The sequence below is a fragment of the Pogoniulus pusillus genome, chromosome 8 (genome assembly GCF_015220805.1).
Source record: "Pogoniulus pusillus isolate bPogPus1 chromosome 8, bPogPus1.pri, whole genome shotgun sequence".
Classification (NCBI taxonomy): Eukaryota; Metazoa; Chordata; class Aves; order Piciformes; family Lybiidae; genus Pogoniulus; species Pogoniulus pusillus.
In genome coordinates, this window is record NC_087271.1 from 9042523 (window position 1) to 9060043 (window position 17521).

General features: G+C 40.1%; 1 protein-coding gene across 8 annotated transcripts in view; it reads right to left on the bottom strand.

The window, feature by feature from the left end:
* Window positions 1-17521, bottom strand: part of CFH (complement factor H) — an 81516-nt gene that overhangs the window by 40382 nt on the left and 23613 nt on the right. For all 8 annotated transcript variants that reach the window (XM_064147144.1, XM_064147146.1, XM_064147148.1 and 5 more), the window contains 11 exons: window positions 14676-14846; window positions 11199-11384; window positions 9933-10109; window positions 8992-9168; window positions 7204-7383; window positions 6877-7050; window positions 6173-6355; window positions 4853-5032; window positions 3384-3569; window positions 2014-2193; window positions 357-566 (listed from right to left, as the gene is read on the bottom strand). In XM_064147144.1, the coding sequence (XP_064003214.1) occupies window positions 357-566; window positions 2014-2193; window positions 3384-3569; window positions 4853-5032; window positions 6173-6355; window positions 6877-7050; window positions 7204-7383; window positions 8992-9168; window positions 9933-10109; window positions 11199-11384; window positions 14676-14846 (2004 nt within the window). The remainder of the gene's footprint in view (window positions 1-356; window positions 567-2013; window positions 2194-3383; window positions 3570-4852; window positions 5033-6172; window positions 6356-6876; window positions 7051-7203; window positions 7384-8991; window positions 9169-9932; window positions 10110-11198; window positions 11385-14675; window positions 14847-17521) is intronic.

A 17521-nucleotide genomic window follows, 5' to 3' on the forward strand; every position in this document is an offset into this window, starting at 1 on the left:
GCTCTAGGGCTTCTGTGCCTTTCTACACCAAAGTGGTTTCCATGACTGAAGCCTCACACCAGCTCCTAGTGACTTGTGGGCCCTGCAGACAGCTGGTCCTTAGATTCACCCAGGCCTCACCTGGCAGGGATAGAAAATGAACAAAGATTGCAAGAATACAGAGGAATACTTGAAAACTAAACTGCATTACGGACATCAGTCTTGCAGCCAGGCAGGATTGTTCTGAAGATACCCATGAGAAATGGCAAAGTTCCCCAGCAGAAGATGGAGTTACTGGCCCTTACCAACTTCCAGTGTAAAATTCTTTCCAGTTTCATTGCTAAATGCTTTTCAAAACCAGTATTGTTTTGTATTACCCAAGCATGCAGGAGCTGGAGTCCAGTTTCCTGCAGAGCAAGTTATCACTTGTGTTCCATTGAGCTTGTATCCTGGGCGAGGAACATACTTTAATCTCGCCCCAGACAGATAGATTGTTTCTCCATTTTTTGTTGTAATTTTCAAGTGTGGAGTTTCCAGGCTGGGAACAGCAGCACATTCTGGAGGTTTTGGTGGCACACACGATCTTGCTAAAAAGATGCAGAAAACACAGATAATTAATAATGCAGGCCAATTAATATTTCAATGATACATGCCTCCTACAAGTGGAAAGGCAAAAAAAAAAAAAAAATGTAGCATCATCCAAATGTAAACTAAATGGCTTGCGGGGGAAATTCAGAAATACCTAAGATACACAAACCAAATCTTTTCTCTTCTTTCCTTCCTACACAAGAGTTCTGGCTTCTCCTTTCAAACAAATTTTCCAGTTCATAGCAAAGGGGTAGAGGTAGAGCATGAAGAACTGGGAAAATTTAATTAGCAAGCAGAGAAACAGATGAGAAGTTACCTTGTTTTGTGATACTGACAGTAAGTTTCTGGAATGTTAGGTATTAAACCTTTCCACCATTCAGAAATCTGTACCAATATCTTCATCAGTTTTGTCATCACATGATGAAAATGTGAAGAGATAAACTATTGCAATGTTTTTCCTGATAGATACAGTGGATTAAATCTCTATGAAGCCCTCCTGTTGGGGCTGTCCCCATGCCACTTTCTGTTACACTACTGTAGAGTGAGTTGATTTAAATTGTGTTTTATATGCTCTTTATTAATAAATTAGTTCTTATCGGTTGAGACCTTAAGTTGAACACCTATGTTTGCACTGAATTACACAACAGAAAACATCTAATTATAGTCCAAGTTCCTGTTCAGTATCTTTTCAGTAAAAGTTGCTTTATGAGTAGTGGAGACTTTTTTTGTTGTTGTTGTTACTTTTCTCTCTGTCTACCACTTCACAGCAGAAATGGAGACTCAGAGGCAATGCGAAAGAAGAGGTGCTACATGGCATTGGAATTTTGCAGCTTAAAAATACAGGTATGGTTGGTATGTGCACATCAGTCACCAGTTGGCATCTCATTGGTCCTGCGCTAAACTACCTCTAAATCAGTCCTGAAAACACTTTATTTGTATCTCTTAATGAACTTTTGCTTACAAGATATTGCCTGCATTGGTAACGTTTTAACAACTGAGTTACAGATTCCCCAACGTTTCTTATAATATATGGCCTGAATTATGCCTTATTAGTAACAGTCTTATTACAGGAATAAGCCAAAACAAAGAAAAGAGGGAAAATAAAGACTTACTACTGCAAATAAATAACAACATATACTGATTGTTTTTTCACTAGGATACAATTAAAAGGTCCACAGCCAAAACTAAGACTCTATACTGCAATACATGAAACAAGGAAGTAAACATAGCTCTTGAGGGTCTACCTGGAAGCTTTATATGCCATGTTAGACAAGTCCGTGTAAATGAAAAGACTTGCTGTGCAGCAGTTGGTTAACTTCACTTTCTTTAGCAGCTTATGTCCTATTGTTTTTCTGCAGTTATCTCTTCCTGATAATAAAATGCCCCAGCTACTGATGCACAGAAATTCACAATAGCGCAAATGGAAAGCAATAATCCACTACTGACCCACACAGTAAGGTGGTGATTGCCATTTCCCTTCTATACATGTTATCTCACTTGCACCGATGAGCTGGAAACCCTCCCGACATGAAAAAGATATTTTACTCCCATTCTTGTAATTTCTTCCCGTTGTTATCTCTTGGGCATCAGGCACTTGGGGTGGAGGAGGGCACATAGTCGTCTCAGCTAAGGACAAATACTCGTGTTATAATAGAATATAAGATAAAGTGTAACAGTGCATTACAGGTTACAACACAAACAAGCAAGAAAACACTGGTGTTAGATAACGCTTCAGTAAGTAGCTGAAAATTTAATTCAGTATCATGATTATTTTATTCTGCTTCAGAACTGCCTTCAGCTGCTTATGCGCTTGCAAACTTGTCGGAAAGACAGCCACAGTTGCCTATACCAATGAAACTTCTTGTAGTCTCCCCTTTCCTTTATGGATTGCCACAGAATCTTACTTGCTTTCTCTGTCCCCTCTCTATGGTGAACTATTTTGGGAGACCTGGACCAACCTCTGGTGTCCTCTTTTCATTTTGCTATTGCATTTCATTTCAGATTTAGCTGATAACAGAGATAAATTAAAATCACAAGAGGAAACAAAGGAGGTAAACTTTAGTTTTGCTACTCAAGGACCAAAAGGCTGCTTCCATCTACAGAAAGAAAAAGATAAAGGAGGAGATAAATCTAGAAAGGAGGAGACCTCTAGATCATGGTCTGTTTCTTCCAGTGGTTCCAGAAAACTGAGAAGGGCACTTGGCTTCTCAGTTTGAGAGAGGCGATTGCCAGTCCATGTACTTCGCCAACTTTCACACATCATTTCCCATGATGGTAGCATAATCAAAGCAGGCAATGAGGCAGTGATTACAATCACACCTTCTGCCTAAAAAGCAGGCTCTGCTAGGTCTGTGCTTTTGAACTGGATAACTTGGAGTTTTGTCTTTACTTTGATAGGAAGCAACTGGAAAAAGTAGAAGGGGGAGGGGGGAGGAAAGAAAAAATTGGAAATTGAAAATTTTTGAAAGTTTACAGTAAATAAAAGAGTCTTGTCTGGAGCTTCAACTATGTGCTGCTCTCATTTTCACCAGGGTAAAGCCCTTTAAAAGAACTGTGCTCAAATTGCATCTTTTCTTACATCAGAAGTGACAGAGTAGAAATTACTAAGTGTGCCTCACTTATTCTTGTGTGTCTCTAAACAGTTCAGATGATTCCCCTGATCATTCGTGACCACTCAGTAACATAAAATAATTTAAGCCTATGTATATATAAGCTTGTAAGCATTTCTGTTTCAGACTAATGACACAGTAATGCTAAGAGGCTTTAACAAGGAGCATTTATCATTCCTACATAAAAAGAACAAACTGAATGCAAACCTGAAAAAAGATCTGCACATTCAATCTCTGGTAACCACTTTCCAGACACACAAGTTGCCAATTTAGTACTCTCAGCTGATGGACATCTATACTGTATAACTGCAGGCATCCGAGTTCTCTGATTGGAACTATAATTTTCGCCCATAATCTCAACATCCTTTGGACGTGCACACTGAGGCTGTGGATCTGAGAAAGATAAAGAACAGATTTAGTTCAGATAATTCATACACACTCGTTCACTGATGAAGAGGTCATCAGCTTCCTAATGAATGTCCGTGCAAAAATGTTTTTGATTTTCTGCAGTCACTACTGAGATTTTTAGATTACAGAAACAGAATATTTTTTTTCCAGTTATCTAAAGCAGAGACTGTTCCCACTGACAAAGCAATTATTATTGTTGACAGGATCCATTTGTTGAGTGTAGCAAACAGCATAAAAGCTAAGCATTCTTCTCTTGCCTGAAATCTTTTACTGTAGGAGCAGGAGCATTTGGGAGCTACTACTCCACACTAAATATGCATCAGGTGTCAATTTCCTGTGGAAGCATCTTTGTGTCTTTGGTGATTCTGAGAGTCAGAACACAAGCTACTTGTGAAAAGTAAGCAGATTGTGTTTTGTGTCAGGTTCAGTCCTCAACATAATTGTAAATAAAAGATACAGTGTACTCAACTGATGAATGTAAAATAATTTCTGAGGAAAAGGGGAATCAAGACCTGGATACATCATACATAATATTCACTTAAAGGTAAGTGAAGTACTGGAATAGTTTATCCTAGGTAACATGACTCCGTGTCTGGTATTGCCTTTTGTCTTAAATTACTAACTCCAATGTAATTTATTTTTCTTTGTCTTCAGAAAAGGCATTGTTTTCTGTCTTTTTAAAGAACGTGCTTTTCTTCCATTTACACACTGCAAAACAAAACAGGAATAAACAGACACCCCCAAAACAAAACAAAACAACCCCCCAAAAAACCCCAACAACTACTGACCAGAAATGAAAAGGACTAATCTATATAAAAATAGTAAGGGTGAGATAAGCCTCGCACATTGTGGCTCTTAATATGATTTTTAATTCCTGGTAGGATTTTTTAAAAGCAAAGTGGCATGCAGAGGCATAAAACTACAAGTAATGAATGGAATGAGAGCACCATTATATTGCAGGCTCTGAAAGGTGTTACCAGGAAGGAACACTGGAAAATGGGTAAAAGCCACTACACACCAAAGATACACTCTCATATTTGATATTTTCCCATTGCACAAGTGTAATTTCCTTCCCCAAGCAACACAGAGTGCTCACCAAGTTATGCACAGAGAGTCTTTAAAGGGTGAAGGACATGTTCACATAAAGAGTAAATAAAAGTCCCCTTAGATAGAGGAGACTCTACTATCTCTGGCTACATACTGAGAGCTTAAAGTTCTGGAGAGAACTGTGCTATGTTTAGATCTGAAATATTATGGAAACAGATTACCAGGACAGTGAAGGAAAGGCTTCCATTCTCCATTAAGACATCTCAGCTTCTTTGCAGCAGAGTTGAGAGGGCTTTGTTTACATGTGCAAATTACTTCATCTCCATGGGAAAACGGGGGTTGTTTTTGCTGACAACGAACATTGGGAATAGAAGAAGGTGATCCACATGGCGTTTTGACTTCTGTTAATAAGAGCAGAAGTAGTTGACAATAATAGTGGGGCCACATATGAATAGTTAGAAGAACTTAAAAATACTTGGTGAGTCAAATCTACTCCCATTAACAGTAACAAATTTCAACACTGTTGGAGCATGTACATCTTTTAGTAAGTTTACTGAATACCTCTCTGATCTTTTCCCTTCCTTTTCCATCACTGTGGTAACTCCACAGCACACATCACAAGTAGCTTCAGCTAACCTTAATTTCCCAGGAACAGGCTCTAAATGCTTACATGCCATTGGCTTGCCTAGACAGCGTGACACTGTGCCAAGACTGCACATCACATTGCATTCTACCTGCCCCTCTGCAAGGCTTCTGCTGAACTGGGAATCAAGAAGAACCAGGTCAGAGACTAGGCTAGACTCCCAGCTGCTTTAGAAAAGGGCCTGGAAAAACTCCAAAGCCTCTACTGGCTTTGGGACCATGGACAGCAACCCTTCCACATGCTTTGGGTACTGTCTGATACTATTCTTTGAGTAAATGCTTAAAGCCTCTTGTAATTCACTAACTGCCTTCTGCCATAAGCAGAAGTCCATCTGGTGGATAAGTGGTATAATTAACTGCAAGAACCTTCTCTTCCAGTATAATGTTTGCGTTTGCCACTTTAAGAAATAAGTGTCCTAGTTTTGCCTGTTCCCTGTGTGTATAAATTTCCAAACTCTGCATTTTGAACCTTGTGAATAAGTTTTCTGGCAAAATTTAATGTTAATAAACCATGTTCGTAGTTACTAACCATCATTGCCTGCATATCAAAATTAATACAGATTATTAATTTTGCATAATTTGTAACAATGTGATAAATGGTATTATTTATGTATTCTGTTTTTATATATTTATACTTCACATACCTTGTATTTATTTTCTTCCTATAATAATTTGATTAGGACTCCCAATCCTTTAACTGGACTGTTAAGATTTCAGTTATACTACTAAGAAAGTTTTGGCTTTACATACAGAGTGTATTTATTTTTCACCCATAACACGATTTTGAGCATAACCTGTATTATACCTGCAAAGATGTAATTTTAATTGTGACTGTGTCTGTGAGATACTAGCCTATGATAAATTACAGACTTCTCACAAGTAAGAGTTACATAGATTACCAATGCAAGAGGGAGGAGATGACCACTGTCCATCAATGCATTCTATTTCCTTCGGTCCAACCAATTTGAATTCAATGCCGCATTCATACTGCATTCTGTCACCGTGCTGATACCTTCCCACAACGTCTTTAGTAACAGTTCCATTAGCAATCTCAGGTGGAGGTCCACAATCCTTGGGATTCTCTGAAATCAAAAGATCAAACCTATGCTCTGAACTCAGTACTTTTAGTGTAGTTATATGTCAGATGCAACATAACATAAATACAATTTACTGTTTAAAGTTAAGAAAAAATCAGTAAAACAAGTTAAACAGGTTATTGGTTTATGTCTTTGAATATCTAGATTCATGTGTACAAACAGGTAGATGTGACCATGGCTTGCTCTACTCTCTTCCACACACTATCAAGTGCCTGATACGATAAAAGAAGTGGTTGATAATATTAACCCAGTTTTAAGATTTAAAAAGGTGATATGTCAATGACTTCACTATTCTCTTAGAAACACAAAAAAAAGAGCGAAAAATATTTCCTTCACTGAGAGCAAAACACAAAGAAATGATCCAAAGAGGACCAGTTCCTGTTCTCTTAGAGTCAAAGATGGGATAATTGTTCTTGGGAGCAAGAGTGGTTTACAGAAGGTGTCCATAGCAGTTTTCAGGACCCATGACCCGTTTCTTACCACAATGAAATTATCAGGAGAATTACCTTTACACAATGGTGGTCGTGGAAACCATCCAAAGTAATAGCACTGACTAAAGGCAGGTCCCAATCTTTTGTAATTGCTTCTACAGGTAAATGTCACAACATGTCCATTGTCATAGTTATTCCACCAGGGAGAAACATCTCCATCGGTAAATGGTGGCGTTTCACATTTTATTTCTACAAAGACAAAATATTTTAACATATAGTGTACACTCTACAAGAATTACCTGAAATGCTGCTGATTAGAGCAAAATCAAAGAAAGTTGAAGAAAAAAAGCTTCACAAAGTGTATACAGAATTACACTGATTAGCAAACACAGTGATATTTACCGAGACACTGAGGCTTTGGGTTCCATTCACCCTTTATGCCACACCTTGAAGTACCAGTTGGCATTTTATGTTCTGTTACAAATCCGTCTGAACACGCATACTGAATTGTATCACCAGGGACAAACATGGTTTTATTTGCAGGGTAATTCAAAATATCCCAAGAAGGTGCTTTACATGCTTCTGTGGAATAAAACAAAGCATAGCGCATTTTGTGATCCACAAGCACTGCACTTTGGAAGCATCATTTCTGTAGTGCTTTAGTGTGTGCCAGTCTATTGAACTGCTCAGTATATGTGAAGCATTACAAATTCTGCATTGCCAGAATATGAATGTAGAATATCATAGGTAGCATATTGTAGTGGTTTGGGTGTTACCCACCCCACACACACACTTTGGAAATCACCCAGACTAGACTCAGCTGGCTCTGGAAATTGAATGAAGCTTATATTTACAGCTAGCACCATATACAAGCAGATATTTACAGTATATACAGCTATAGACAGAAATATGCAAGGTAAAAGGTAATACAGAAACACAACAGCCCTCCCAGAAACCTGAGTCCCCAGGAGGGGCGCCCAAGCACCCTTCCACCTTCTCCCACCCCTCTCAACCTTACCCCAGATGTTGCCTTGTGCCCCAAGGAAGAATGGAAGGTTGGCGAGGGGGGTTAGGAAGCAAGTATATTAATCAGAGAGACGGAGGGTGAGGTTAGAGGGAAATGTCCAGAGCCCAGGCAGTGCCCCAACTGCCTTATCTATGTTTATACTCTTGTTCTTAAACATCACAGCAAACCTATGAGTGAAGTAGACATCACCATTGTTTCTCTTTCACAGCCTGTAATCTAGTTCTTCTCACCCAAAACATTCTAGCTAGCTTCAAACTAGCACACATATTCACACAATAGCTGTTGCATTCATCCTCAGAACTATGTGTCTAAGAGTAATATCTGCACAAATATTGCTTCCTTAGATTCACTTCCTTTCCTTCTGCTACAATTATTATTAATGGTCAAAGCAAAACCAGTTTGTCATGCTGTTCCTTTTGGTCATTTGTGAGGGTGTGAGAAAAAAAGGCTGTGAATTTCTAGGTAAAGGCAGCCTGAAATAAAAGGACGAGATAAAGTATCAGCTAAAGCTCATTAATATCATGACACGGGAGGATTAAATCTCTTCTTTTGCTATCCTATATTTCTGTTCAGGAGAATTCTAAGTTCAGGAACTTCTATAAAGAGAAAGACAACAGAAGTTTGGAGATATTTTCAGGCAAAAGTGCTGCAGTATTTTTCACAAATGTACTTTTTAACACCAAGGCAGACATGTGCATAGTGCACTTTATGCATAATGGTAACAACTTCCCAAATAAGGAATCCACTTTTTCTCTACGGTGGTCATTTTAAAAGAAAGTTCATGGCAGAACCCCTTGATTTGCAGGCTCTTCTTTGTAAATTTCCCTCATGTATGAAAGACAGGATAATTGGGAGTAAATTGGGGCATATGCACTCTTCACCAGGTAAGAATTGCCAGAGCCAGTGATTACTCTCTCTTCACTCTATAGAGGTCTAAAAAGATGGCTCACCCTGAAGGCAGCAGATATTTTGCTGCCTCAATTCCTTTATGTTTTCTGTCATTTCTTAGAGCCCCAGAAAGGCTAACCTCCTGGGGGAGCATTCCTCTATTTGAGTCTTCCTCTTCCCAGTAAGAAACCTCTGCTGATCTAGTTGAATACACAGGACATCATGTTTGACACAGTAGCAAGGATAGGCAGCTCTGAAGACTTTATGCTACTCACTGATGCACTCTGGACGCGGACTCCAGCCATTCTCTTGGCACCGTGTCGCTCCAGTTTCTTTTCCTTCTGGAGTTACAAAGCCAGCATGACAACGGTAAGTGGCCATCTCCTGCAAATTAGCCGTTCGCTTGCTCCCGATGAAGTCACCATTGCCAATATTTGTCTTCTGGCATCCTCCTGAAAGAGACAGAGTTTCTGACAAGTAAACCACTACAGTACTGCATGCTTGTAAGAGACACATGGGAGGACAAATGAAGCAGCAGAGGGATTTAGCCCATTTTTAAGCGCACATGAATTTTCACTTTTGCATTGAACTGTCTTCTAGGGTTACAACTGGAAAGTGAAAAGTCAAAGTGCATGGTTAGCACCTCAGGTAGCAGTGTTTTGGACAGAGGTTTGATTTGCAGCAGCCCTTAAAGTTTCCCAAATTGTACATCCACATCTGGTGTGACTTTCTGTCCGTATCACAAGGGCAGCATTGTCAGGAGAGCTAACTTTCCTATTCCCTTCCCTTTCTAGTGTGGTGCCAACTGGAAAGGAAGCAAGAGAAACCAGGATCAGGTGGCACTGTGAGAGGCTGAAAGGAGACAAGCTGCAGATAGACTAGGCAAGGGCAACAATTACTATTTGTGATATTAGAGCACAGCTATGCAATAACAAGATTTCACTACTGAAAACAGAGCTCATATTCTAGGTCTGGACGAGCCATATGTAGATGACAGTGTTACATTCTGCATGGTGGTATAGTGACTGACCTCAGCAGCTCACAGGGATGTGGGAGCTGCACGAGACAGCTGAGAGAGTGCCTGCACTGTGTTCCAGTCATAGAGTATCTAGACGTGGAGCTACTAAACAGTAGTAGTGGGTTGGTGTAGGTGATGAGATGATTTTCAATATACTGGGTCTAGGTACAAATCTCAACAAAACACAAGCACACTCACTTTTACGGATACACTTTGGCTGAGGTGACCAGTCATTCTTTGTGCAGATGACCTCCCTCTTTGCATATGCAGCAGAATATCCAGCGTCGCAGACATATGTAATACTTTCACCTTCCTTGTACACATGCTGGCTAGGTGTGAACTTGCCATTTGGAATATATGTGACTTGACATTGCTCTGAAGAGGGAAGATAAATACATTTAACCACAGCAATTTGGACATTAAGAACAGAGGCAAATTAACCCTTAGGAAGAGAGTGACTAAGAAAGAGGCCTTGAAGCATCTTTCCATAGCCTCTTATTTCCAAAAACCATTTGTGTTCAAACCTGAAAGAAAGCATCTTTGGTTTCACTGCTCTGAGATGAAGGAAGTGATCCAGTGAGCAGTGTCACTTCCCGAGTGGTCATAATCAAGTCTGGATAACTTTGGTGCCTCTAGCATCATGCATACCAGCTCTGGTTTGGTCTCTAAAAGGTTGATGTCTGCCCTGAGTGATTGTCAGCGTTTGCTACAGAAGATATTTTTCACCTTGGTGCAAATATATCAGCCTCTCAAAGCAGATCTACAGATTTTCACAGCAGCTGGGCACACTGGCTGCACAGCATCCTGCACTTCCAAGACATAAGCAAGATGGATGAAGGAGTGCTAGAGTTCTGATACATCAGTAACTGGTCCTTTCCTCTTGGCAGCACTCCATTAATTTCCTGCACTGAGCACTGCTCCACTGAGGGCAACAGGGAAAGGTCATTGACCTTTTGCAATCCACTTCCAAGCCTCTAGTAGGCAGCATCTTTACCATGACTGAAGAGTTGTGTTAGGAGAGGTGGCCTCAGCTTGCAGCCTTAAGTCTATTTCCTGTAGTTCAGTGACTAAGTGTGTCTGGACCCCTTGCTGATGCCACGCTTGCTTTCACTGATTACAAGAGTGTGCCACCTTCTCAGGTCCCAGTATTGTCCAAAGGACTGGGCAGTGGATCTCAGGCAGGAACCTCTAGACAAAGTGCCCAAGTCACAGAGGGAAGAATAAAGTTAGAGCAGAAATTTGCTGTCTGTAATTTCAACCTTACTTAAGAGTATCACCTTGCAGCTGAAAGTTTGAGCTCTGCAGACAATATGGCAGTCTGGGTGCAACTGTAGGGGTCAGCTATGGCAGTTCTACTTTAACAAATTGTTTTTTGTTCCATCTTGTGCCCTACTGGCACAATTTCTGCTGCACAGACCTTTGATAATTATAACAGAATTGAACATATAATGGAAATGTACTTACTGAAGCATTTTGGCACTGGAGACCAGCCATCTACAGAACAGACCAATTGCTCCCATGAGTTTCCACTTGAGGTTACATAACCACTTGAGCAGTAGTAATAAACGTTCTGCCCAACCGTTTTTGGACGGTTCTTCACCGGCATGTCTAACCGACCATTTTCTATAAGTAGGTATTCACATTTTTTCTCTTGAAACATTCAGCAGCAGCAGTATCAATGCATGCATGGGGGGGGGAAAAAAAGTACAGGACACAATTAATTCAGCTTCACCATTTGAGTGTTTTCTGTGACTAACAAAAATCAAGAGTGCAAACTTTGCAGATGCTACTGAAACCACCAGAAACATAGGTAGTGTGCTCAGTGGACTTCAAAGGCTGACCAAGCGTAGGTACTCATTGTACGATGAGAGGACACTGTCTTTGTAGAGCGTCTCTTGACTAAATTGATTATACTGACTGCGATGGGGTCACAAGCAGCTAGCTCTTAAAATTGGGATGACTCCTGTCATTGCTTCCAATTGCAACTGTTGGAATTTGGCACCAAAAGTTCTTCCTTAGATGTTCTCTTTTTTTCTTTTTAAACTAGTGTTTTTGTTTTGTCCTCTCAGTTCCTCAAGACAACTGATCCTTTTCAGGAAGAAGTCAAGAATAGGAGCTTCCCAGAAGATTTCATTCAAGGGTGACCTACTTGGTCATGGCAGGTAGATTCCTGATGAAGTGCTCTGACCCAGAGCCTACCCACCGGGGCAGAGGAGATCACCCACTGGACAGACTATAGAGTGGAGTGCCTGAAGTGGTCTGAGAATGATACCTGACTTTTAGAACCCACACATACAGAGAGAAAACATTAATCCAGATACTATCAGTGTACTTTTCAGGAGCAGCTCAAATCAACTTATCCCCAAAGGATAATTTATAAGAGTGACTTCATCAAGGTTCCTTTCAGATCCTATTTTCTAAGTGTTTCTTTTATTTTCAGTGACCATAGATTGAAGAGTGCTAGATTCTTAAATGAATTGCTAGTTCATTTTCCCCAAAGGATAATTTATAAGAGTGACTTCATCAAGGTTCCTTTCAGATCCTATTTTCTAAGTATTTCTTTTATTTTCAGTGACCATAGATCGAAGAGTGCTAGATTCTTAAATGAATTGCTAGTTCATTTATTTGTTGATGTCATCCCCAAAGGATAATTTATAAGAGTGACTTCATCAAGGTTCCTTTCAGATCCTATTTTCTAAGTGTTTCTTTTATTTTCAGTGACCATAGATCGAAGAGTGCTAGATTCTTAAATGAATTGCTAGTTCATTTATTTGTTGATGTCATACATACTGAGCAAAACTTAAATCTTTCCTCTGAACTCTTTTTCACTGAGATGTTTCTATGAACTCTGCATCTTTTGTCTTCATTCCTGAGAACTACTTATGGGCACAGTGAGGATCAGCACCCAGCAATTCTTGGTGTGTTCAGATGTGGGTTTGCTAGTCAATGCTTTAAATCTGTACCCGGGGTCACACTGTATTGTGGTTTATAGCATGTGGTGGAAGGGCCCAATGGCCCAAAATAGTCTCCAGAGGAGTCCTCAATAAATCCAAACACAAACCCAATACATCCTGGCATGTCCAGTCCATAATCCTCCTCTCCCCCTTGCACTTCTGGAGCAAGGAATCTCAGGAAAGAGGACAAAGGCCTGGGACCAGTGAGTCTGAATAACAATTATTAACAATCCTTTATATCAGACTTTCAGCATTGTAAATATATTAATTTGGAGAAATTCTCAGCCAGTTTCTGCTGGGAAGTTTGAATGTCATGGATAAAGTGGTTGTGCATGCAAGTACAGTTCAGATTAAACAAGTTGCTGTCTTCATTCTAGACTATGAGTTGTGGACAGTGGCAGGATTCCTACATACCATGGTACTTGGATCTCTGTTTATACATCACTTCATGTCCATGGTACTTAGCGTTAGTGAATTTCATGTTGTAAATGACTCTTGGCATAACAGCCCTGTAGAAAATGCTATTGTTTTCAGCTTTACGTGTAATCCAACATTGCAGATCCATTGTAGTTTGGAGCTTACATGCTCATGGCCACCAATGGACTACTTATCCATCTGAAATGGGACTATTTCACATTTGCTTGAACTCCTTTGGAAGTTGTCATGTCAACTTCCGATTGTTCTTCCTGCTATCTTACTATTTCTGAAGAACTCTGGAGAGAGAGCTTACAAACTAAATTAATTCAAAAGATACTTTGAAGGATACTTCTCTTAATTTGCAGTTGTCTCTGGAAGGCTGCACAGTACACTAACAATTTCTTATTAAAGTTCCATCAGTGAGAACGGGTCAGTTTTTAAATTGTTCCTCTTTGGTTGGAACAGGTTGATTAGTAAAGCATGGCTCTAATGACAACCAGCTTCTCAGTCTCTTTATGTTACAGGAAGACTCATCAATACACTCAGACAAAATGCAGAGGTTAGTTCATTAGGTCAAGCAAATTTCCATTCTGTCAGATTTTCATATAAAGTAAAATGCTGAGTGGTATTTGACTGAATGACAGTCCTATTATTACCAGTAGCAGTCTTGATATAGGGACACAGGGAAGACCTGAAGATGCATTAACTTGTATCTGTCCCTCAGAGAACAGCTTGTGATTCATAAGTAGGTTGCCAAGCTAAGACTACTATCTTTCCCCAGTTTTATTGATACTACTGCAATTTATGTGGTATGAAATAAGTATTTCTTACCAAGCACACAGCACACAACATAAGCCACTGACTTGTACCAATAACATTCATGCTGAACACACTTAGAAATGGTACTGAGGCATGATATGAAGACAGCGGGACTTAAAAAACCACCTAACTTCTCTAAAAAGCTGGTTAAAAATGTTAATTTTCCCATACATTAAATTTTCCAGATTCCTTCTGTAGTATCTCTGATACAGACCTTTATTTTTTCTCTCTTACTTGTTTGAATATTCTTTTTCACGTCTGAGTTTTCCATTCCTTAGGTAAAATGGTTGCATTGTATTTTATAGTAAGTAGAGATTCAGCTCTACCCTTCTTACAGTCCAAACTAGGACTGTTTTTCTAACTCAAGAAATAATTTTTTCCTACATTCTCCCTGGTAATTCAGAGTCACATAAAAAAATGATAATAACAACAGCTACTACTAAAGTTCCATGAAGTATTTTAGCATCAGTCTCTTTTATGAAGTACACCAGAGCAACTCTTGCTTCCTGGATATATTTAACTACACTCAAGTAACAAAAGATAAACTCTTTGTGCTACTGTTCTCCATGGATAACTCTTACTTAGTTGTTTGGTCCCTTTTACACTTAATCCTTCCAGATCTTCATGAGGCACTATTTAGATGTGGAAGGCTTTTTTCCATTACAAATAAATTAACTTTTGTCACAACCTAATCTTTGAAATTCCATTGGAAACACAACAAATGTACAAAATAACTTTGGGCAAGGCTCACCAACACAATGTGGGGTTGGATTCCATCCCGACTCAGTGCATCGTACATCTGCTCTTTCACCCTGTTTGTATCCTTCATTGCAGGCAAACTGCAGCTTTTCAAATTTCTTGTAAGTTTGCTTTGGAGAACGTAAATATCCATTTGGGATTTCTGGCGCGTTACAGAGAACGTCTGAAATCGAGAGAGACAGTATCCATATATTTTAGTTTATTTATGTTTGGTAGGAATAAAGGCCTATTGGAATAAACTTTAGGTGGGGTTTCTTTCTTTCTTTGTTTTTCTATTTGACATAGCAAAATATTTGGATTTGGAAGCTGTTTGAAGCTTAGTGGAGAACTGTTCAATGACTTGATTGTGGGTACCAGGTAGAAAGTGTGGTGTAGCAGAACATCAATATCAAACTGGTAGGTGAGACAGATTTTAGGACTGTGGTTTGGATTTTAATGGATCTCAGAATTGGCATAAAAGGCAGGGGACATTCTAAAAGAAGAAACAAGGCTAGCTGATCTTTAAGGTTTTCCATTCAATTTCTGGCAAACCTAACGCTCTTTTGTAGTCAACAGACAATTGTGGATTCAACAGGAAAAAGGAATGAAGCTCTGAGGAACTGAGACTAGAATGCTTAACCACATGTAAAAGAAGCTCAGCATTCCCAGCTCCTTGCCAAACCAAATAAAACTACCAAACATCTTGCAGTTTCCAAAAACTGTATTCATAAAGCCAGAGAATAGTCAAGGCTTTGTTTCCAAAGCCACCAAAGAGCTTTCTCAGATTCCTTTGCTGCATGAAAGGGTGAAATATAGTTCAGAGGCACTGCCATCCTGACATGCATACTCTGCCCTTCTAAACATATACTTACCGATCAGATAACATATGAATAATCTAGGAAACTTAATGAACTGAATGTTTGACAGTGACTGTTACCATAAGCTTCCTGGGATTCATCCTACAGTCCAGTTGTACACAATTCCTATTTGCAAAATGGAAGAATAACTCCATCCACCAGTACAAACTGTGGGTGGGGTAGCGTGGGGTCAAATGTTTGAAATGTAGTTCTGCAGAAACAAGGATTGGTAGTCCTGATGGAGAAGTCAAGTTGATCAGGGGCCAGTAATGTGTCTTTGCAGCAAGCAAAACCACCCCACATTCTGGGCTCTACTGGGAAGAGTGTTGCCAGTAGGTCAGAAGAGGTGATCCTTTCTTTCGATTTGGTATTGGCAAAATAACATCTAGAGCATTGAGTCCAGGTCTGAGTTCCCTAGTACAAGAAAGATATGGATGTACTGGAGTAGGTCCAGTGAAGGGACATGAAGGTAATTAGAATCATAGAATCAGTCAGGACTGGAAGGGACCACAAAGATCATCTGGTTCCAACCACCCTGCCATGGGCACAGACGCCCTACCCTAGATCAGCCTGCCCACAGCCTCATCCACCTTGGCCTTAAACACCTCCAGGGATGGGGCCTCAACCACCTCCCTGGACAACCCATCCCAGGCTCTCACCACTGTCATGCTGAACAACTTCCTCCTCACGTCCACTCTGAACCTACCCATCTCCATCTTTGCTCCATTCCCCCTAGTGCTGTCACTATCTGATAGCTTAAAAAGTTGCTCCCCAGCTTTTTTGTAGGCCCCCTACAGATACTGGAAGGCCACAATAAGGTCACCTGGGAGCCTCCTCTTCTCCAGACTGAACAGCCCCAACGCTTTCAGTCTGTCCTCATATGACAAGAATTAAGAAGAAATTGGAAAAAATGTGAGATAAATGAAACTTAAGACAGTTAAGAGAAAAGAAGGCCTGCAGGGGAGGATCTCATATGTATAAATTTTTGGCTATGGTAGGGCAGGCAGAAGTAAATTTGATAGAGCCAGACCCTGCTCATGGCACTCAGCGATGAGAAGCAAAGGGCACTATTTGAAATACAAGAAATACTACTTTAAAATAAGAAAAAACATTTTTTGCTCAAAAGTGGTCCAAAGGTGGAATGAGTTATCCTAAGAGGCTGTGGAGTCTGTATACTTGCAGATGTTGAAAAGCTGACTGGACTTTAGCAACTTGCCCCAGCTGACTGCTTTGAGGGGCCTTTTGAAATCCCTTTCAACCTATTCTGGGTTTCTGTGGTTCTGTAAAAACATAAACCCTATGAGGAGAGGCTGAGGGAGCTGGGGTTATTTAGCCTGGAGAAGAGGAGGCTCAGGGGTGACCTCATTGCTGTCTACAACTACCTGAAGGGACACTGTAGACGAGTGGGGGGTGGCCTCTTCTCCCAGGCAACCAGCAACAGAACAAGGGTACACAGTCTCAAATTGTGCTGGGGGAAGTGTAGGCTGGATGTTAGGAGGAAGTTGTTGCCAGAGAGAGTGATTGGCATTGGAATGGGCTGCCCAGGGAGGTGGTGGAGGCACCATCCCCAGAGGTGTTGAAGAAAAGCCTGGATGAGGCACTTAGTGCCATGGTCTATTTGATTGTTTAGGACTGGGTGCTAGGTTGGACTGGATGATCTTGAAGGCCTCTTCCAACCTGGTTGATTCTATGATTCTATGAACCTTCTAATTTGTTAAAACATATTTGTCTGAAGAAAGAAAATTCCATCACAATTTCTTTGTATTTATGTACCCTAAGAAGATGAACAAAGTGAAATCAAACCTGTTTCTTAAACTCGTTTCACAGAGATTGAAAACTGTTTGTGACTACTTCAGTTAGTCAACACTGAAGTCACCAAATCTTATGCAGACATATCAAAGCTAGTTTCAAAGAAATTGACTGCTGCCTGGCAAAATGTACAGCTTGTAATTAAAATCTGGAACAAACAGATGGTCCATTATGACTATATTAGTATCCAATA